General features: G+C 41.5%; 1 protein-coding gene across 1 annotated transcript in view; it reads right to left on the minus strand.

Moving 5' to 3' along the window:
• Positions 1-23,426, minus strand: part of tanc1b (tetratricopeptide repeat, ankyrin repeat and coiled-coil containing 1b) — a 142,004-nt gene that overhangs the window by 70,729 nt on the left and 47,849 nt on the right. Inside the window, exon 4 of the mRNA XM_080019347.1 lies at positions 15,253-15,357. Within this exon, the coding sequence (XP_079875473.1) occupies positions 15,253-15,357 (105 nt within the window). The remainder of the gene's footprint in view (positions 1-15,252; positions 15,358-23,426) is intronic.

Raw genomic sequence — 23,426 nt, forward strand, 5'->3', positions numbered from 1 at the left:
CAGTAATGTGACAGATGCTGTATAATTGATGAAACCCTAGGCGTTCAGCGCATGTGAGTTTTATGAAAATCATTACTAGCAGGGCAAAAATACAGAACTATTTCCACAACTCATTTAAGAATGCTACAGACTGACATGCATGTATTGATATTACCCGCTTATTCCTGTTCATGGACACGAAGGGCTAGAGACCTACAGGAATAAAGCCAGAGGACCCACTGAATGAGATGCCAGACATCACCCAAGATGGGAATCAAACTCAAGTCTGCGAGACAGCAGTGCTACCCACCGTGGCACACAAAGGTAAAAATTACCATTCCACACGTTTGATCAGGACTTGCTGGGCATGCACTACCTATGGACTAATCACAAAAGCAGACTATTTTCAATCAGTTGCATGCCAGGAAAGGAGCCCTAACATTTTTGAGATGTAAACATCTGCTTGCCGTCAATAGCCTAATGTAATGCACAATTTCCATTTGGGTTTAAATGCTTATATGTTGGCATTATCTTCAGCAATATATAACAACAAGTGAGCCTATCAATCTGCAGACTGGTCTTCAGCCATGAACAGATGGACTACTACTTATATGGGAAGGGCTTGCCAACACCAATGTTTAACATTGTGCAGCAACAAAAGATGTCGTAACCATATCTATGTATCAGGTAGAACTTAGGTAAATTCTATACCACAGAAAGCCTGAAGCAAACAGTCTAACTGAGCTGTGGTTATGACGCTTATGCATGTTTAGTTGTAGGCAACAATCTTTGCTGCTTACTCCATTATAAGTATAAAAGTAAGTAAGTATTTCCTACAAAAAAAAAGCAGAGTGAATCGAACCTGTTTACTTAAGCACAAAAATAAACCTGTAAGTATGTTTATTGTGGTTGTGGGCTTTTCAGTGCTACAACCAGAACAATAATCACCACCTATAGCATCTAAACCAATGAATAGACCCAATGAGTCAACGCCGGTTTTGAACCTCTACTCTCAGATTAAAAATGTTACATAGATTTTAACTATCAGACAATATAAAGCACATCCGGATTAAACATCAACTCACTTTTAGAGTAGAACTGTACACAACCCCTGTGTGGTGTCAAAACATTACAAGTTGATATTCACACGGTAATTGTTTCATCAGCATCAAATTATACCAATGTAACTACTACTCCCCCATCTTATTTATATGTTTTTAAAAAAGGTTGACATTTTATTTGTAGCACCAAAATAGTGTTGATCATGAACATATATTTTTTGTCATCTTGTCATCTCTTAACATATAACAATAAACAGTAAACCGCCATCTTTACCGCCTGCTGCACTATACAATTAGTCTTCCATATCTCATACTAGCCTGGAGATATGGAAAGACATCGGACTTGTCTGGAACCACTTTGTTATACAAATAACTATGGAGCGAAAAAAAAAAACGTAAACAAAACATCATTATCCTTTACCTCAGGAAGTTTATAGGCAAGTGTGAAAGAGCTGCCCTGGCGATGCACTGACAGAGGAATGGGAAAGGAAGAAAAGAAAGAAAGGGGAAAGGGGAGGAGATGGGGAGCGCCGTGAAAAGACTGGGCCCGCGGAGCTTTCTGGGCTCTATCCCTGCTGAGAAAACCATCGGACCCGCGCTCATTAGCAGCTGGAGTTCCATTACCCAAACACTTAAGTACGTTTAATGAACACTTGATGAGCACATGCATCCAACTTCCCCATCAGAGTTCAGAAGTATGCCGATGACGTGCCCCCTTGAAGCACCCAGTTATTTATTTTTTCCCCTGAAGATTCCAAAGCCACTTTACTACTTGGAGGGGAAGTAAGTACAGTGGGGAGTGTAGGTTAAAGGAGGTAGTGTTGAAATGGTTTCCGGGTGAAGTAAGAAGGGGTAAAAAATTCCCCATGGGTGTAGACTTGACACATACGATGGTATGGCACGCTCAACAGTACGATAGATGATGATACAATCTAGTGGAAGTGTGTCAAATGTTGAAGCTTTATATAATTATGGCTTCCCAGTAATGCTTGGATTCACAGAGTAAATTGGACCCCAGGTCATTTGATGTGTAGAGGTGGAAATCTTTGAGGATCTCACAATTTGATTTTGATTCTTGGGTCACGATTTGATTTAAAATCGATTCTCGATTCATCACGATTCTGATTCTCGATTCGATCATTTTAACTTTTGAGGTTATACATCCCAATCCCAAAAAAGAAGAAAATATTACACACGCACAATCAAAAAAACCTTAGCCTTGAATAAATTGGATTTACTTATACTTCACATTTAACTATGGAAATAATATGAAGTAATACTGAATATAAATAAGAAATAATAAGTATTTCAAGCATATCAAAATATACTTAACAGAAAATCACCACCTCAGGTTTTGAGCATAAGCCCTCTTAACGCATACTGCAATGCAACAGTTGAGTGTGTCTTGGTATTGAGCATGTAATGAACATGTTACTGGAAGTTCTCTGCAATAATTTGAAAACAGCAATGCAGCCCTGGTACAAATGGAAACATTTATAAAAAAATAAAAATAATAAATAATAATAATAATAAACCTGTTACATAAACAAAACTGGAGGCAGCATTCGTCATCTACAATTCCTCAGCAACTTCAAATTAACAAATGAAATCAAACATTTAGCAGAATACTTCACCTTTGTTTTGCAAAGCTTGCATATAGTGTAAGTCTAATCTCACTCCTTCTTCTCCGGGACACTATAAAATCCGAAGTGTGTCCAAACAGCTGCCTTCATTGAAGTTGGGGCAGGTTGCCTTTAATTTTCCTCTGTCATGATAGCCTACTACTCCACTACAGATGTTTCTTTATTGAGATGTTGCGATTGCCGCAGCTTTGATGCAGCTGCGCAGCGTCATTGAGAGGGTCGCTGAGATTTTCTTTTTTTTGGGGGGGGGGGGGGTAAATAAATAAAAAATGAAAAAACACTAGCTGTAGTGCACACCAACTACAACAAGGTGGCACATGCGAGCAATCCAGACAGAACTGGTATCACACATGCAGTCTTTCCCAGAAGTGTTCCGGAACTGTTCCTGCATGCGGATCATGTGTGAATATATTATTGTGTTGAATATTGTTGAATAATATTGAAAAAAATATTTTTTTTCAAGAAGAAGAAGAAAACATTCGGAAAAATAGCGTGTCCAATCCGAACTGTGGCACTCAGCTGCAATGACGAGAAAATGAAACACGCCCAGTCTCTACCGGTCAAGTCTTTATATACTTACATTTATTCTTTTACGTCTTAAAAATGCCAATTAGACCCGGGAAGGTACAATGACATCGTTCTGCATAAAGCGAGAGGATGGGGAGCGGTAGAACGGGTGGTTAGGGTTATTGTGCGTCCATCGATTGATATTTACTCATTTATATATTTATTGCCTTATTCATTAATTTCAGGATGTATTTCATAGGCATACTTATTTATATGCACGCTACGCCCACATACATCCTCTTTGTGCGCGCAAGTGAATGAGCTTTGTCCGTGTGTCGCTGCGTGTGCTACTGCTCTGTCTATCGCTCTCTGGCACCGGGGGGGTGCGGGCCGGGAGCGCAACCTCCCTTTCCCGGGTCAACGAGCCGGTTTTGTTCCCGGAGCCGCAACATTCGCAGCTTGTTTTATACATACTGTATCTCCTCAAATATAAACCGGCACTCAAGTAAAACACGATAAACAAGGCCGAACCTGAGTCACTGTGTGTGTGTGTTTTTCTCTTCTCCAGCACTGCGCCGCGCTCTGAGCGCACTGTGTGCATCCGGTGCGGTTCCTGTGCTTGGTTTACCGTGTTTTTATTTTAGATCTTTTGTTTTAGTTAGGATCTACTAGGCATGCAACGGAACAGTGGGCTCACGGTTTGGTATGTGTCATGGTATTGGGGCCACGGTAACGCTCCGGTATCTTTATATTAGAGGGTCAAAATATTTTCCAACAGCAGGAGACAGCAAGTTAAACAAACACAACAAAAAAATTTAAAATTTGGCAAAAAACAGAACAGCTCATCACCCAGAGGGACTCGTTTCCCTTCATTCGCACAACAGAAGCGTTCAAAAGAACCGGATCAGCGACCCAGCACTAGTCCAAGTGGAAGCGAGTGTGGAGCGAGGAAAGAGTAGTCCATAATGAAGAGGGACACGGCCATTCCAGGGGGTCATTTTCCGACTGGACACCTTGATTGATTGCAATCTTTACAAAAAACATTTCTATGTAGTTTTATCTTGCGTTCCTACTGAAAAGGCTGCGTAGCCGTGCGCCGTTGAGGGAAAAAAACATATTAAAAAAAAAAAAAAAAACCTCACGGGGAAAAAAAAAAAAAAAAGATTGAGAAATGCTGCACGGCTCCGCACAGACCCCACACGGACCCCACACGGCTGACGTGGCCGGTGTAGCTGCAACAGTGGATTTAATAGGAAGATGCACGTACGTATCCGGTGGACTTCTACTGTGATACCGTAATACCGCGGTTCACGTCTGCGTATTGATCCGTAGGGTGGCGTACCAAACAGTTAGATAACATACCGTGTATCGTGCATCCTGAGTTTCTACTCGTCTGATACAAACCTTTTAAACCAAGGGACGTTCCGCCTTGAGCAGGACAGTGGATCGTCAAATGGAGTGAGAGGGATCTCGGGTCCACTGCGCGTCCCAGCCGTTCGCGTGTCTCCCAACGAAAAAAATTACACAACTTTATTTTAGATCTATCTAGAGGTTGAGGTAAATAAAAGCCCCATGTTGCTATTTGAGGAAATATGGGTATTGTAAATAAAAGACATTGAGTTTGATTTCACTATTTTTTATTTTTCTTTAAATAAAGCAAAGCCACTCCCAACTCCTCTCACTGTCCCGTTCGTGCTTTTTTCACCTCCGAGTTGTGGTTGAGTCCTTATTGAGTATCCTGCTGAAGGTGTTCTGGGACATCAACTCCGGTGGTTCTAACAACTTTTGTGCTGGCGTCTTTTAATCTCCACTATAATACAGTTAAGATGGAAAAAATATGAAAGTGTTGCGTTGCAGTTCGATTTCAGCTGAGCTCCTATATTTTTGTGCTGGTGTTCGAAAAAATTTCAGTAGGGAGCACGCTTAGCGGAAAAAGTTAGTCTGGAGCCCTGATCCTGACGTGATCATAACAAATAATGTTGGGAAAGGGGTTATTGTCTTCTTTTTTCTCCACTAAACCCAGGATGGAAAAAAAAAAAGCAGATATAGGCATAGCAGGATGATAACCTACTGCTTTACTATATAAAAAGATTTGCTCCATTGGCATTTTTAACTGTGAGCCATCCTGGCGCCAGGCCTGCATATTGGGACGGAGTAGCCGCGATTGCATATTTAGGCAAGAGGTCTATTCACAATTAAAATCATCATTATCCCAACTCAATGAATTGTCGACCGATTTTCAAGCGGTTTGGTTTGTTAATTTTGGTTCACAACATCACTAGAATGCACAAGCTAGAACATGCAACATGCATAAGCTGCATTATATTTATTATATAATATATATTTTGATTACTATTCTTTTTTATAATATGTAGTTATGATTATTTTATATTATAAGTCAAACGTATTCTTCTAATTATGTCAAAAAGTTTGCAACAGCAGGTACGCAAAAGAGTTGCCATGTCCGCTTATAATACGCGTCAGGCGTAGTTTAAGGCACCATTAGAAATAATCTAATGTAAGGTTCGCCGTTAACGGTACACTCCACCATGTTGCCGACCACTCGGACCCGCCATACTTGTCCGTGCATAAAAGCCCAGCCTGATACAACAGAGAGGGAAAGTAGAACGTTTTCCAGTCTCATTGGAAATAGGTGAAATAAGAAAAGTTAGAGATTGAGGAAACGTGCATCTCACACACACACACACACACACACACACACACACACACACACACACACACACACACACACACACACACACACACACACACACACACACACACACACACACACACACACACACACGGGGGGGTTGACTAGACTACTACTACACCTTTGAATTCCCATCCTCCTTTGAGGGGATGGGAATTTTCACTTCCATTTTCACCACCACTCAATGTTTGGTCGTTTTTCCAGTCGGGTTGTGTTTGCATATCTTTGGGCTCCGTTCAGTTGCCCATTCAGTGCAAACAAAAGGTACACCGAAAGAAATCTTGAATCTTGAAATGCCCTCGCCGAAATATCCTAAATATTGTCAATATGTATATATTTATATCCAGACAGAGACATAAAACCTGATACTGTGAGATACCAAAAACCATGATATTGAGTAGTACGATTATCATACTGTAAAAGCATAGTATGGGAGGTAAGTACTGGAGGTAAATTAATTTGTTTCATTTAGGAGGATTTAAATGTATATTTAATACAACACAGACAATTAATTATATTATATAATCATAGAACCCAGAATCCCGATTGTGGCGACGCCCCTTGGAGCCGCCTGCGTGAGCACCTTGTGTCAATTACGCACATTTCAGTATTATTAGAGCTTATTGTGCGTAATCACCGGGTGTCAGACATTTCACTGCATATATGTATGACCATATGTATATGTATGTGACAAATAACCTCTTGAACCTAACCAGATGAGAATGGCACACTGCTATTTAGATCCAATGTGTATGTGTGTGTGTGTATGTGTGTGTGTGTTATATCACAATTATTTTAAATTCAATTAGATATAAATGATCTCATTTCACGGTGTCTTGGTTTAACGGTCAGGTGAAATCCCAGGTATCGTGCTATTTTCGGCGCCGGGGCTCTGAGCCTCCTCCTCCACTCTTCCACTCCTCTCAGCCTTGACTGGATTCATATAATTAATACTATGTTAATAGTATCGGTATCATTGCCATTCTAACAGGGTTTTATCATGTATTATGTAGATTAAAATAAATTAAACACTGGACTGCCGGACCTGAATTAAGCCCCTTTCACACATAGTTCCAAGTCAAGCCCGGATCTACCATCTGAGCATGCAGGCTCCACAGAAATATGATACAACGCTTGAGCCATTCTCTTGATCTTGACCTTGATCCAATCAGAATTAAATAAAAGTTGTTTCCAAGAAAATTAAGTATCGTGATTGATTGTTCTATTGGTGAGATGGCTGGTCAAGTGGTGATTGCTGAGTAACCGCGTCACTGCTTTAACCGCCTCAGGTGATTTTCTCCCCATCTGTAGAAGTCCTCAATAAGACGACATAAATCACATAAAACCAGTTTACAGGTCGTTCTGAAACAAGGCTCTCTCTCTTTCTTTCTTCGATGTGGTTCAGTTCGGTTCAGATATTGGAGGAACGATGCGCTGGATACGGTGGTGCCGAGCGCACTCGGACACACCTGTCCTCCTCCTCCTCCTCCGGGGAGCAGAGACGGCTCCTTCCTCCGGGATGATTACACAATTTGTTTTGGATTTTTTTTGCTCCTCCACTCTTTATCCTTTTTTTGTGAGATTTCACAAAGTGGCCCCCAAAAATCGAAAATAAGAAGAAAACAAAAAAGTCCTAATTAAGCAAATTGCTTTAACTGAACCTCCACAAACAGCCTTTCTTTGACCAAAGTGTGATTTTGGTCTGGTGGATTTGACGTGACAGCTTGACTGGAAGCTCAAAATAATTAAGGTGGGGGTTTAATGGCTGGGGTGGGTGCTGTGGGGTGGGTATGGTGTGTGTGTGTGTGTGTGTGTGTGTGTGTGTGTGTGTGTGTGTGTGTGTGTGTGTTTATGTGGGTGGGTTACGCAGTGGGTTTTTGTTGTTTCATTAATTTACAATAAATATATCTATAATAACAAAAAACCCACTGTTATTGTTTTTGTTTTTTTGGAGAACGGGGAATGGGACCACAGCGGATTGTGCAGTGGACAGCACAGAGGTCGGGAGGGCTATGATGGGGGTACAAATCCAGCCTTGTTCCCGGTAAATTACAGGGATAACCTTTCCGGCACCGCTAGTGAATTCACTATTGACACATGCAGCTACATTCTGGAGCAATTTTTGTCTTGCACCTTTTCACAAATGCCATGATAATGTAATGAGTAGATGGGGCAAGGGAAAGTCCAGCAGTAGTCACCCGGTGCGGTCCCGGTCCACACCAGAGAGCGGAGCAGCAGCACACGCAGCGACACACGGACAAAGCACATTCACTTGGACGCACAAAGAGGATGTTCAGTATGTAAAAATAAATAAATATGCCTTTGAAATAAATAATCAAGGTAGTAAATATACCTGCGAAGGACCAGGCGGAAGTGCACACGGCATAATGACCCTAACCACCCTAACCACCTCTCGGTCCGCTCGTTGATGATTAGTTGTTTAAACACCAAAACATTGTAAAATCATTCTCCAAAGAGGGTGTGTACTTGTCATTCCACAGGACAGAGCTATTGCAGCAGTTCTTCATGGTTAAAGAATTAATGAAGAGTTGCATTGCAGGTTGAGAACTTGAACGCAACTTACAGAATAATTCTGTCCTAGATGCAATGGCATACAAATAATCAGTGCTGTATGCCAAGCATGCTGACAGCACAAGTTAAAAAATAAAAACAATGAATAACAATAAAAATGTAATTGTTAATCACAGTTATTTGTATGATAATTAATCATCAACTAAAATGTCACGATCATGGCACCCCCGGACCATTTCCAAATTGACCCCAAAAAAGACGTCCATCCTACAGCACGCAGTGCTGATGTGAGGCTAGGAGATGAGCGGCGCAGATGAACAAAGAACAATTCTGAAACCAGAGGCACAACATAAAAATACACAAAAGGCAGAGCCTTTCTTTTGCTGCTGATTAAAAGGGGACAGTGACAAAGTGTTTGATGTGCCGCAGTACGGGGATTAAACTATCACTCTTTACAGCAAACAATAATTAGCGCCCATCCATCTTGCCTGTCACAGAGTTGCTCTCCTCCTGGAAAGCATATGCTGCATGAAAGCTGCGCACAATTATAAGTAGTAGTTATTGTCGGTGTCGTAACATAACATAATGCCTTAATTTCCCCTCTGGGATTGATAATGCACCTATCCATCCATCGGCGCTTGATTACACAACTGTGCCGAGTGCTGATGCAAAGCACAGCTGTTTTGTTGAGCTACTTTAGCAGATCCACTGTGTCCATTGTCAGATTAAGAAAACTCCTCCCTGCTGATTTGGTTTTGTAATCTTCTCTCACAAGTCAGTTGTGTTTATAATTGAAGACAAGGAGAATAAATAATTCCAGTTACTTGAGATTGTTTTATTCCAGTTATCTTTGGCTAATTTAAAGTGTCTATAATGTGGCGGTCAACTGCAATGTCATTCTCTTTAAACGGTTGAAGAGAGGTTCTGTGAATGTCTTTTGCTAGACCCCCAGCTGTGGCGATGAAAACCCTATTGTGGTTGCTCACTTTTGCCTGATGAGAAATTGTGGTTCACAGGAAATGAGTTTGAACAAAGATGCGGTTGAATTACCTCAAAACAGCAAAACCCATTTCATACACATGGTCAAACACACATGCATACACACACGAAAATCCTGCAGTCACATGGCTAGGCCTGTCACAATAGCTACTTTTGTTGGACGATATATTGCCCCAGAAATAATTGTGACAAACTATATTGTCATTTTAGACCATTCAAGACCATTTTTTGCCACTGATATGATAATATAATAGCATAATAATGCAAGTACACCCTTTCAATGAGCAATGGACTTTTAAATCTTAAGAATATTCAGACGTTGTCATGTAAAAAAAATGTGAAAATATCCTAAATAAATTAAATGTAAATAAAATAAAGCCATTTATTGCATTGTATGCATTTGTGAATTGTGCCACATCATTCCTTCCATACCATGTTTTTATTAACTTTGAAACGTACAACATTTCGGCTGGCACTTTTGTTCAAAGCCATTTCCAAATAAATGTTTCCATAACTTCAACTTCCATAAGTTTATGGATATAAAAACCAGACTGACATTACGAGCAGCAAAAGGCAGCGAGTCCTTTTTGATCGTAAATTGCCACGCAACTTGAATGCAGCGTCTGGAGGAGTAACAGTGGCAGAGAGTCCCCCATGGACTCTAACTCAGCTCTTGGTCAGTGCGAAAACTCAAAAAAGGATGAGGAGAAGAACGCGATTTCGGAGGATTCTTCTGTCACAGAGGTAGCGTTTAGGTTTTGTCATGTTGATACTTTGAGTTGCGACGTCACTCCCTGGCACTGGGAAAAAACGCTTAGGCGCTGCGGCCAAGTCTCATAATGCTAGGAAAAACCCTGCTGTTTATTCTGGCATCATGTTGGCTATGCACAATGTTGGTGACATTCTAATGGAAACAAACACACGTGAAAACACAAAGGGCAATTATCAAGGTCAGAAAAATTATCAGAGTCATGTCCATATACGGTTAGTTGATATAGTAATTATCCCGAAAAGCCTACATGTGACTGTATATAGTTTAAAAAAACTGCCTTCTGTTATAGCTATATCTGTTATAAGTATGTACAAATTATTGAATCGTTGTTTCAATGTGGCAAATTGATTGGAAAAGAAAGAAAATCTGCATTTTACTACAAATAAAAACAAAATTATATTTCTTATGGGTGATATGCATATACACCGCTCAGCCAAAACATTAAAGCCACTAATATTGTGTAGCTCCCCCTCGTGCCACCAAAACAGCTCTTACCAGTTGAGGCATGGACTCCACACGACTTCTGAAGGTGTCCTGGGGTAGTTTTACAGTTTTATGTGGTTGCTTGTTTAAGTGGCTGTCGTCTCTACTGCTTTGCTCCCAATCCCACTGGAACCATGACACGCCCCTTTTACGACGTTATTGTGACGTCGAAAGTGACGCGCTAGGAGAAAGAAAAAAAAAAAAAAAAAACTCTTGCCAATTTTTTTTAGCAGACTTAAAAACCCAGGTCAACCCACTAATTTTGGTGTGAAAACGGGCTGTTGCAAGGTGGCGGCCCCTGGAATCGGTCTTCAAACTAAAGTGTTGCTTTATCACACTTTCATAAAAGGGTTTTTAAAGTTTACAGTATTGCGCAAGTCTCTTTGCATAAGCAGGGAGGAGATCAGATTAAATATACAGTCTAGGACAACTGTAAAATAAACAACACGGGTATGAGGTGCCACAACACAGGGCCGAATGGCGTCGGAACAGAGGGAACAGGATAGAGGAGTGACACGGGAGAACCGGAGACCTGCAGCTCAGGCTTGATTGACGGAGACAGAGCTCCAAGACCACAGCTGAGACAACTTCAACCGCTGTTATTTTCCCACTGCAAGCACACAAACACACACTTTCAAGAAACGGCCCATACTGACACACGCACAAACCCAAAACATGCACGCCATCACACACTCAAATCCCAGGCATGCAGGAAACTGTATCTTTCTTCAAAGACACAACAAAGAGGGATGCCCGAGGGCCCGAAGCACATGTTTCTTTTCTTAATCCCAAGCCCATCGCTCATGTTCGATAATAGAGAGAATTAGAAAGCCAGCAGTCCTAACACAAAGCCGAGACCGGGGAAAGAACCAAACATAGTCTCCACATGTGGGATCTGACCACACGCCTGGAGACGGTCAAACTAAAACACAAAAGAGCAACCAGCATGAGATCTCTTCAAAATGGCATCGAGCACATCAGATACTAAGTGCTTGTGGAGCCGGACAATTCAGTCACTCTCTCTTCCTTAATTTCATTCATCCTCGCTCTCTTGCTTTCTGACAATCTGTTGCGAGCGTTTGGATTTTGTAACAGAGTTAGTCCCAGAAACTCATTCGAGGCATCTCTCGGCACACTTGGGGGAAAAAAAACGACAGTCGGGGGTCTTAATGTCACCTAGTTCTCATGCCGAAAACTACCGACGGATATTCAGACTGATTCCTAGTGGCATTCCAGAATGTATCAACATTCCAAACTGACACTGACCTTGTTGCAAACACAATGTCACACAACCGCCTCGTTCCTATGGGTGAAACAGTCCTCAGTGTTTGCTTTTTTCCCTTCTCCAGGATGGAGAAGACTACACAAACTAAATGGAACATGTTCTTTTTGCTTCTGTGTCCTTGCCACAAAACTCTGATGCATATCCACACAGATCCAATTGAGATAATGGGGCTTGACCGAAAAGAATAAAAGGGAAAAAAAGGAGGAAAAAAACTGCAGACTCCGTAACATAACATATCTCTAAAACGTCAAACATAAAAATACATTTAACAGCAATAAATTGACAGAAAACTGTAGAGAGTTCATTTTTCTCAACCCAACTGTAGATCACCCAATTCACATCTTATTTATTTCAACATTTCTAACATTGGCTTTCATTTCCCCTTAAATTTGGATGGAAATCTAAGATTGCGGAATTCAACAATTAAAAAAGAAATCAAGTAATATTTGTGACAGCTCTACAAACAACAAAAATGGCAGCATGCCGAGTATAGAGGACATGATATTAAAATTTTACAAGGAGATGGATACCTGTGGTAAGGTTTTTGTTAAGTGATCTTCTACCTTAAAAACAAAAATCACATATTATATTTTGGTGAGAATATACTGTCATGAGAGATGATTCAATATTTGGGAATACAATTTACTCACAAATCTAAAAACCAGAGACCTATTGACTGATCTATGCGGTTCCCACACAGGCTGGAATTTCTCAATAGGAAAAACACTTAAGGACAAACACAGCTATGAACTAAAAATACAACATGCCCTCAAATTACCCTGCATACTGTCGTGTCCTGGAATGAGCCAAATCAGCCAAGCCAAGCCGAGCCAAGTCTCCTATTCACTGTTGCTTGGGCAGATCCAGAATTGTTCTCTCTCTGACATCATCCAGAGTGGCCGGCCGGGCCACCGCTTCCAAGCTCATATGAAAAACATAATGTTACCTCTATTTAAGGGAGTTTTCTGCTTTAGCGCTCTGCGTGTTTGGCAGCAAGGTAGTCAGATGGTCCAATTGCCTCAGGCCTGAAGTAATACAAAGGCGTCTGAAGAATGGGCCAGTAGATCTGCCGCAAATTTGAGGGACGTCGAACCCTGCTGCATCAACTCAGGAGTAAATTTAGCCTTGAATGAAACCCTAGAGGAGGCTGACTCGAGAACACAGGGCTACAGCAACCTCGGCTGGGGCTCTGCTGTAAACACTATATAAATCAAATGGTCAAAATATGTGTCCATCTAGGTATTTATGTGTGTGTGTGTGTGTGTGTGTGTGTGTGTGTGTGTGTGTGTGTGTGTGTGTGTGTGGTGCACGGACAGCCATTGATAGATGTGTCACAATCGGTGTTGAGGGCATGCTAGTGTACATATGTTTTGAGAGGGTCTTCAGCTCTGCTGTGAGAGGCCGTGGGGGTGGTTGAAGATGGTGGGTGGGGTGTTGAGGTATGATGAAAATGTACTGGGGCAATTGGGGAGGGGGCAACCTTGAATACGTTTTTTTTTTTGTTTTGTTTTTGTTTTTTTTTTTAGCTTCCTCAATGTCTTGATGGGAGGGGGGCAGTATTGGAGAGGTGTTGGGCACAAGGTGATATGGAAGAATTTATTATCACAATAATCATAGCCAAATACAAAGAATACCGCCGATGTCAAAGAAACCAACTGAGGTGAATCGCATCGAACTATACAGTAATACAAGGTCGAACCAACACTATATCTAGTCCTAATAAAGTCTCCAAGTCTCTTTCAGATAAAAAACGGCGAATAAAGATGGCCCGCTGGCCACCGGCAAATATGGGCACAGGCCATTTGATTTTGAAAATCAGTAAAACAAATGTACAATGAGGATTTTGTTTTTCTTTAATGAGCCGAACCACGTAGCCACAATTTTCTCCCTCTCTTCCATTATTCATCACTTTTGTCAGACTGAGCCCACTGGATACTGCACAATGTGTTAGAAGGTGAAACAGCAAAGCAATGACACAATGACTAATCCGGTGAATAAAAAAATAAAAAAAAAAATAAAAGATTAGATCTTAAAAAATAAAGTAACAGCTTCTATGGGTTTAAAATGTCAATATCTGGATTGTGTAGTATTCATCTAAAGCCCTTAAAAAAATAATTTCACATAACATGCAATTAGTCTAGACTTGTGTATATACAGTATATCAACATACTATAGGTCTGTTTAAAATACCCAAACCATCATATAATTAAATTCAGTGGTCCAGTTTAACGTTTACAGCATAGAGAATTGCCTAGAGACCAGAGACACCTAACAGACCCAGTGTCAGTGTCAGCACACCGGCTGGCACGAGACAATATTTAGCTGGCGCCTATTGTCCGCCAAGCCTCCATGGTGCTCTGTGCCAGCTCACTGGCAGACACACCCTCTTGCCCTGGTATGTAAAAGTCAACAGTGACTGATCCGCAATCCAGCTGCTTGTGTGAGCTATATCAAGTCAGGGGGCACCTCTCTGTGAATTGCCCTTATCTATGCAGCCCACAATTGCAGTGAAGCTTATGGGAGGAATTTGACCCTGCCCTGCCCCGCCGAAAATCAAAACAGAGCACTTAGTGGAACATTACCTCCACACGGGCACGCGCACACGCACACACACACACACACACCCACACCTACACACCTCCCAGCATGCTAGAGGATAGCCTACAATAACACAAAAAGCAAGCCTGTGGACAGGCACACACACATGCATACACAAAGAATAAGGACCTAAACTTGTTATAGAGAGATCTGCTCAGTCTCTACCTCTCTCACATCCGTGTATTTGTAACAAACATCGCCAGCCCCTTTGTGTGACAACGCAATCCCGTGCGGTGGAAGACGGACTCTTCTGTAATCTAAACAGACACTTAAAAATAAACTCCAACTCTGTCTTGTGTTTGTGTGACACGCAGCATGTTAAAACAGAGCTCACATACATAGGGATTTACATATAGGGCTCATACAGTCGGCACTCCTTAAACAACAGAGACCTGAATCTGACCCTGTGGAAACAAAACATTAACCATCTGTAACACACAGGACACACACAGCTGGGGTGCCGGGTCAAAGGACGAGGGTGAAATTTTGAATTCCAGAAGCGGAGGTTCTACTCAAAGGAAACTCTCTCTCAGCAAGGTGCGCACACACACACACACACACACACACACACACACACACACACACACACACACACACACACACACACACACACACACACACACACACACACACACACACACACACACACACACACACACACACACACACACACGACTCACCATTGTGGGTTGAATCCTTGTTATCGGCCACCTTCCTCAGCGCTGAGACGATGGCGTCTGAGGGAACGCGAGGACTCTCCACATACTTTGGCTTCCTTATTGGTCCTGCCAGCACCAGCCGCAGATATCGATATGGAGAGAAAGCGAGACAGGAGGGAGAGAAAGAGAGAGAGAGTGAAAGAGCCGTGAGATAATGAGAATAAAAGAAAGAGAGGCACAGACGGAGAGACTTGCTGGATTAACGTGTTCCAGATGGGTTTGGAGATGAGATGCGGTAGCGTCCTCGCCGCATGGTTTGTGTGGCGATCTGCAGCTCCTGTATGCTTGAAAACACAGAGGAGTCCCAGACAACTCCCTCTGCTTTTCTAGCTGTAGTAGAGTACTGGCTCTATGGTTTGCCATCTGCTAGTGAGCTACCAACTAAAAAACACAGCAGAAAGAATTTGCCATTAGCCTGATAGAAAACTTTAAATATGTCCATCTTTGTGCTGCATTTCCTTTCTAAGTTTGTTCCCTTATTTGCACAAGGAGAGCAGAGGGGGAGTTCAAGATCCAGGAGTTGTGGTACAAGTCTGGTGATGTATCTGGGACAGAACGCTGTCTCTGTTTGGTGAGCAGCTCTGTGTTTGTGGGCTACGCGCCTTTCTTGGCAGGATGAGAACAATCCCACTGCTCCACATTAAGCACTAGCCCAACACGCTGCCTAAACAGCCGACATCCTCACCTCGCTCAAGCCACGACGATGGAGCTTGTTAACATTTGTATGTGTGAGTATGTGTCCATTCTAACATTTGAAGGCAAATTGGGGCGCAAGCACCTCTCATCTGCCTTCCACTTTCCTTCCGAGAGCCCTGTTGTCAATAAGCTATTCTGTAACCGTCTCCTTTCCTAAAGCGAGCGAAAGGCAAGGAAGGTCTAACTTGGAGGAACAAAGTATTTAGAAATATAAACTGAAAGAAGGCAAGGACAACAGACTAAATAACAAACCACCTAACCAATATCACTACAGCGAGCAAAACTTGTCGATGTCTGAAGTTTATAGTCTATTATTTCTGGTCAGAAGTGAAAGCATTCTGGAGTCATGGAAAAGAAAAAAAAACAAAACATGCTGCAACCGTGGAAAATAATCTAAAAATAGGTGGTGTATGGAGATCCATAATTCTAGATAGCGCCACACCAGTGTGCCTTGCTGCTCTCGCCTGAACCAGGGTAACTCGATCCAACCCTCCTCTTTTCTCATGTAATCAGATGACTCTATGTGTAACCCCAGCCATAACACAAAGATTAGATGGGAGAGGAGAGATAGACATTTCCCATTACCACATCCTAGACCCCCCCAACCCCCCAAACCTCTTCTGAGTCTCGTGGAACAATTCCGCAGCCCACAGCTGTGATATTGGCCAGAGATATTAGTGGGACACAGGGGTGAGTGCGGTCGGTCAATGGAGGGAAGCGGTATTGTTACAGCAGCACTGTAAAAGGCACTGATCTGGAAATGTCATTGTTACAAACAAGGCACAAAGTCAAGCTCAGCTTGATGCACACTGCCACCTATGGATAAGCGACTTGAAATGCATAGCAAAAGGCTGTGCTTTTATTGTAACAAGGTTTATAGTGTTGTGACACATGGTTAGCAGCTTGCTCATCTTACAGTATCAACATGGACAAAAGAGGACTTTGTACATTCTACTTAAAATGGGATCTTGTCTAGCCTGGATGAGCCCTTGAAGTAAACCTCCAATTCCCAACACCTTAGTCTATTAGATGAACTGAAGAGGTTCAGTGCCAGAAATGCATTTCTAAAAATCCCAAGCATCTAAGGGCTGGATCTCTATCAAACAGCTGTGAGCTGCTGTGGTCTGACTATGAACCTATCTGATGTCCCATGTCTGATGGATGGATGGGTTCAATACTGAAGAGGAAAGGTTGAGCCAACTATTAAGCCAGCCGGCCAAGTTGGCCTGTTCTCTGGAAGACACGGCCGACTAGTCCGTCCTGAAAACCTACATTCATCTGTGGATGGTCAGGAAGATTTGCCAGGAGTCACACGGATCTCATTAAATTGTCTCTACAGAGAAAGAAAGAGGGCTGTATGAGAGCCCCATTTGGTTCAGGCAAGCATCTCGGAACAATTTCACTCTCGCTTATGTTTTATTCGATGGCAAGTTTTTTTGTTTTTTTTTTAAATCTCCAAGCAACAGGGGGCCCAGTCCGGGTAATCCATATGTGAAAGCTCAGAAACAGTGCCTCTTAGCACACAAAAAGTGCTAAGAGGAATTTATACAGGACCTACACACAAAATAATCATGTGACTAGATATCAGGGGGCATTTAAAGCCTGTTGTCAAGCCTAATGATTTAGAGAATATTAATTTTGTCCCCCAGCCACACTGAGTGGACAAAGGGATGTGAAAAACAGAGCATAAAGGAGTTTATTTTCCATCCAAAAGCTCATCTCCCGATTTAACAGGCTTTCATGTTTACCCCGAAGCCTTTATCAATGGTTGCACGCCCCTGGAGAGTGCCATTACGCCTCTGCCATTCTGCACTTAAGACGAGGCGAATGAGCAATTCCAATCTTTAATAAGCATGAAAAAGCCTGCGGAGCGGGAGGTTGTCAGGGGTGTGAGGCTCTTGAAGGACAAAGAGTGCGGAGCAGAGGTGAACAATACATTTTCTTGGACTGCAGCGATGCAATCCAGAATGCAAATCCATGCTTTTGTGCACATCTTTTTCTTCCCTTGCGCATATTCATAGGCACACTGGGCAAGGCCTTGTTTCGTTTTTATAAGCATCCTGTTCACTTTAAAAGTGAAAAAGGGACCCAACGTCATGTTATGATGAATGATATCATGTCTCCCAGCCGTCAAGAGAACGGAAAGGAAAAAACACCTTTTCTCAGATCCAATCACTTCAAATTAAAATGCATGAGGTATAAGAAATAGACAGAGAGAAATTCTCCCAGTGTGAAGTCCCCCCCGAGCTCATCAAATCAAGTACAAGCGAGCAGAAAAAAAATTGAATCCATTAGAAACGGGACAGAGAGATGTAGCGGTAAGTGTTGCGGTAGTCCACAACACTAAAACAATGGTGTGGACAATTGTTTAGGATTCATTGTTGTAGAGTCGCCAGCAGTAGGAACAAGGAAAGTTTGACTTTCCTGTCATTAAAAAAAATTGAAAAAACAACCTTATTTGACATATTCATATAAATTTCACTCGTATTTTACTTATTGTTTTACATTTATGTTTCATGTATGCACCGAACACCAAGACATATTCCTTGTTCGTGTAAACTTACTTGGCAATAAAGACTATTCTGATTCTGATTACCTACAAAATAACAGATCCTTGATTAAAGGTCCTATATGTATTTCCTGGCTTGAACCTGCTATTCCAGATATACTCATTATACAATAATTATGATTAGTATCTGGAATTTGCTTTTTTAAAAACATCAGATGATTCAGCAGCCATTCGTCTATGGATAACAAATAAGTGTATTTCCATATACAGGCTCAAAATCAAAAGTTGGTTTTAAACAGCATGTTACAGGACAAGCACCAGGACATCCAGGCTGAGAATGAGAGGAGAAAAAAATAAAAAAAAGTGAGGAAAGGAGAGGGGAGACGAGGAGAGGGAGACGAGTAGAAAAGGTCGTAGAAGGGGAGCACATGGCTCAGAAGACTGGGAGAAAGGGTGAGGAGACAGTGACATGAGTGTAGTGGAAAAAGAGAAGTGAGAAAAGAAAGGCATGTACCGCAGCGGAGGAATCCCTTGGGAGAGGCAGCCATGCGATATGGGACTGCTGAAGAAACCTGCTCAAACTGGACACCGCTGAGACGCAGGAGCCAGCGTCACGTGAGCTGCCAGAGAGCTCAGAGAACATGGACACACATACAGATCGCTCTGACACGCGACGATGTCCAGAACGATCACTTGGGAACTAATCAGTTTCTTCCGCATTCTTCAAACTGATGGGCTCCTTCACATACAAACCTTTCATCAAGACATTGTGTCCTATCTATGAGGCAGCGGGGGGAACCACTTCAGCAATTCCCCGGCTTTTGTTCTGAGAATTTATTCTACATTTATAATATATTGTTGCAAAAAGTTTCAACTTCATAATCAAAGTGCAGCTCGGCAAATTAAATAAGCACTGTAATTTAGTGCAAGCTCAGTGCAGCCCATTAAATACATTGTTCAACGTTAAGGTTTTATTTTAGACTGTATACACTGGCATGGTTTTTTACCTTTTATGCTTCTTTTCAACAAGTTAATAGTTAATATGTTCTGACCAGGGCAGAAAACATGTAAAAAAATAACTGACTGGGCTGCCTTATTGCAGTTTCTGTGTTAGTAGGCCCATCAGAGACCCAGATGCACTGTATGTGCTTAAGCAGTGAAAAAGTTTTTGATTGTAGGTCCCCTTTAAGACAGAATTTAAACACTTTCATAAGTGCTTCAACAGCTATTGCCCACATATTTTTACTAACTAACTTTACTTTGCTCTCCGTCGCTATTCAAATTTATTTTGTAAAAACTGGATTATTTGTGTAGATACTCTTTACTTCTCAATAATAAATCCTGCCCTTCTGTAAGGGGGAGGAAAAAAATAGTACCTCTACAGAGCCATCGATATCGGTCTCTCGCAGTTTGAATACGCAATCATATTTGGCATAAAGTGTTTACATGCCACAATAAACTGAATGAGTGATGAGAAATCCAGGTTGGTTAATCGAGTCATGCTTGCTTGCGAGTTTAGCTCGATGAAGATAATCCCACTAGGTCCGGTTGACACGACAGTTGCAATATTTGGAATATTGCCTCAGCCAGATTGTGATCGGCTTATTCAAGCGCATGTAAACCCACTGACTGTGTGGCAATCCCTTCAACATTATATATTTTTAGTCATGACAAGTTTCAAACATTTCATTCACTGGTATGAATTATGCCCTGGTCTCCATTAAGAGTATGCTCATGCATTTTGATAAAGATAACCCCGACCTCAACAAGGTTCAATATCGTTTTCCCCCAGCCATTCGCTTTCCAATACAATACAGAACAATAACACTCTATTTGAGTCTATGGAAGCTATTGAAGCACAGCATCGGGACCAGGTCGAGACAGTTGTACTCTTGAGTTCCTCTCTGTGGTAGTGGGTGAGATGAAACTTCACTGGGGATGAAAGAGAGAATATCATGTGATAAGGAGCCAAAACAGGTGCAGCAAAGCGGGGAGCTGCATTTAACTTTTTTTTTTTTTTTTTTTTTTTTTTTAAACCGGAGGAGCCGATCAGAGCACCAAGGCTCCTCTGCAGCACCCAAAGATGTTTTATAGCTCAGCTCCCAGAAACGCATCAATATCCACCCAGAAGCCGTCTGGTTACTGCCAAAAATCCTCGAGGTAACTAAAGGAGCAGGAACAGCTCAAGGAAGCTGCAGCTACCTGTGGAGACCGATCTCCTCAACAGAACGGACAAATGAGCTCTACTGTAGAGAAAATCTGGTGGAGGACTGATCAACACACCCTTAAAGGAGATGACCCCTAGTTTGGAAGGGAAGCTGTCCCAATGACAGGGAAATATTAGAGGGCAATTTTACTAAGTCAATTTGTACAAAACACGCAAGGAAATTAAAGTCAAAGGGTGATGAGAAGATTCCTATCACATCCTACCGTGATACATTCATTGTCAGATAGCGGAGGTTGTTGCAGTTCAAGCGGAAACCGTCCTTGGAAATCTCAATTCTGTTAATGACTACACTTTAATTATAACGCGCAGTCAAGAAAAAAAATAAAACAACTATTAGTGCTTTATCAAAACCCGCCAGGCATGACATGACTTTCTCAAAGTTCTGGGTTCAAATCAGTCTGCATCCTTCTGGCACCGCCTCCCCTGTTAATTTCCTGACAAGCTACCGTTAAGAAGGGAATGCCAATATTTGGTATTAATTTATTCTTTTCTGCCCTGCCAAATCAATCGTCCTACAGAGATTGCTGTACTACTAAAAATCCAATTATTACTTATTATGATATTTTGGTCCAGAAACCATGTCCCTGGCACATCAATAAACATTTCCAACCAGTGAGTCATCTTCCCAATGACATTGCATTATTATAAGGAGATGACAGTCAACCAATTGTAGTATTAGAAAAAACATTTGTGATATCTCCATCTTCTCTGGCTGCTGATGGTCCTGGTGAGTTTTTTTTTTTGTTTGTTTGTTTTTTATCAACCAAATTGGCACTGAGGTGGTGGCCTTTTATCCCATCAGATAGCTGAGGAAGAGCTCTGCTTTTCTCATGGATGCCTAGGGCTGGGCCGGTCATGAAATATTCGCTGCCGATCGATCGTCGCAGGGTTTGGTTGGAGGTTTGCCGGCACACCAGGTTTTATTTGGGCCAGGTCCACATGAAGCGCTCCAGTGCGGAGGTAACAATAAATGATAGAATAAAGCAAACACGGAAACAGAAACAGCCTTTTCCCGCTGGCAGTCGTGGAACGTTCGATTTAAGAGCGCACCCTCACCATCCCTGCCCGTCGGTCGCCCGTCGGTTGTCCAATAAAAGACAAACAGACAGTCAGCTCAGCTAGACGCAGCGGATGCTGAAGCGGGGAGCGTCCGTCTACCACGCTGACTTCCCTTCGCCTCCCGGCACCGGCTCGACCGCGCCCCCAAGTCTGTCACAATAATTAACAACACTTGTTTCTTTAAACGGAACAAAGATTTAACATTTCCAAATGTTTTGGAGTAAATCAAATATATATATATATAACTTTTTTTTTTTTTTTTTTTTTACAGTGCTTGACAAAGAAGCCTACTGTATGCTAAAACAAAATAAAACAGACCAGGCATTGCCTTCTCCAGGGCGTCTTTCTGACTGAGACGGTCGAATTAGGTCAAATAAAATGAAATAGGCTTTCCTAACATTCTCAGATATTAAATGTGAAACAACATAACATTTAAGTACGGTAGAGATAAATAAATAAAACTAAATGAAAGAGATCAGCATTGCCTGAAGGGATTAGGCCAAAATGGGCTTTTCTGGGACAGGTCAGTTTATTCTACTTGTCCCGGTTAAATAAACAAACACGCAAACAAAAAAATAAATTAAATAAAATGTCTGGTCCGTTTGATTTTCAGTTGACTTTGTCGAGGTTCCGTGCCAAGAAGACGGGCATGTTTACATTCTACAGTGTGAGGCATGAGTTGGGGGTGTGACTATGTTTCCAGCGGTGCTAAAAACCTGTTTGGATGCATTATTATTATTATTATTATTAGTAGTAGTAGTAGGAGCCTAAATATTGTTTTAATTATTATTAGGCTATTATTATTATTATTATTATTGTTAGGCTATTGTTATGAATATTAATATTGTTATTATTATTACATAGTGTACTGCAAAAGGGAGATTAAAAAAAAACAACAAGGATTGTTTTATGCATTTTAGAAAAACATTAACTACTGGCGATTGACATTTTTTTCCGTGTGTGTGGATGACCGTCGATTACCCGGTTATAAAATAACCGGCCAGCCCTATGGATGCCACCTAAAAAACAGTCGGACTCTTCTGTGACAGAAGACACAAAGTAGAGCAATTAAGAGGAGACGAGCACCCAGACGGCTGTGGTGTCAGTCCACTGTCAGGGAGAGATTATCTACCAGATAAGGCTGAGCAATATGGTTCTCAACTGGTCTGGCCTCAGTTAATATAAAACAGAGAACAATTAGCTAAAAACTTGAGTGTAGCAAGTGACTTTCTAATAAGATGTGTTTTGATTTAATTTGAAAACAAGCTTTCATTTAAAAAACTACTATATACACAGTTAAATATAGGGCTTGGGCGACTGGATGAACATATCTGCAATCAGCAGTTTTTTTTGGCCGTTTTTTTTTTTTTTTTTTTTTTTAACAATTTTTGTCCTTTCATTTTGCTAATTAAATGGCCTGCCTCTTTGAGAATTTGGCAAATAATTAACCTGTAAAGTGCTATACAAAGTATGCGCAATTCAAAGAATGTGCAAAACAAAGAATGCACAATTCAAAGCAGGGTTAGGCAATGAGTGGGACAGAACATGATAAAGTCTATGTACGCAGGATTAACAAGTTTAGAATTATTACCATCATTTTAATTGTGTTAAAACCGGGACAATTTGGTAAGGTTAGCCAGAGCT

This window comes from Zeus faber (assembly GCF_960531495.2).
Source record: "Zeus faber genome assembly, chromosome: 18".
Lineage (NCBI taxonomy): Eukaryota > Metazoa > Chordata > Actinopteri > Zeiformes > Zeidae > Zeus > Zeus faber.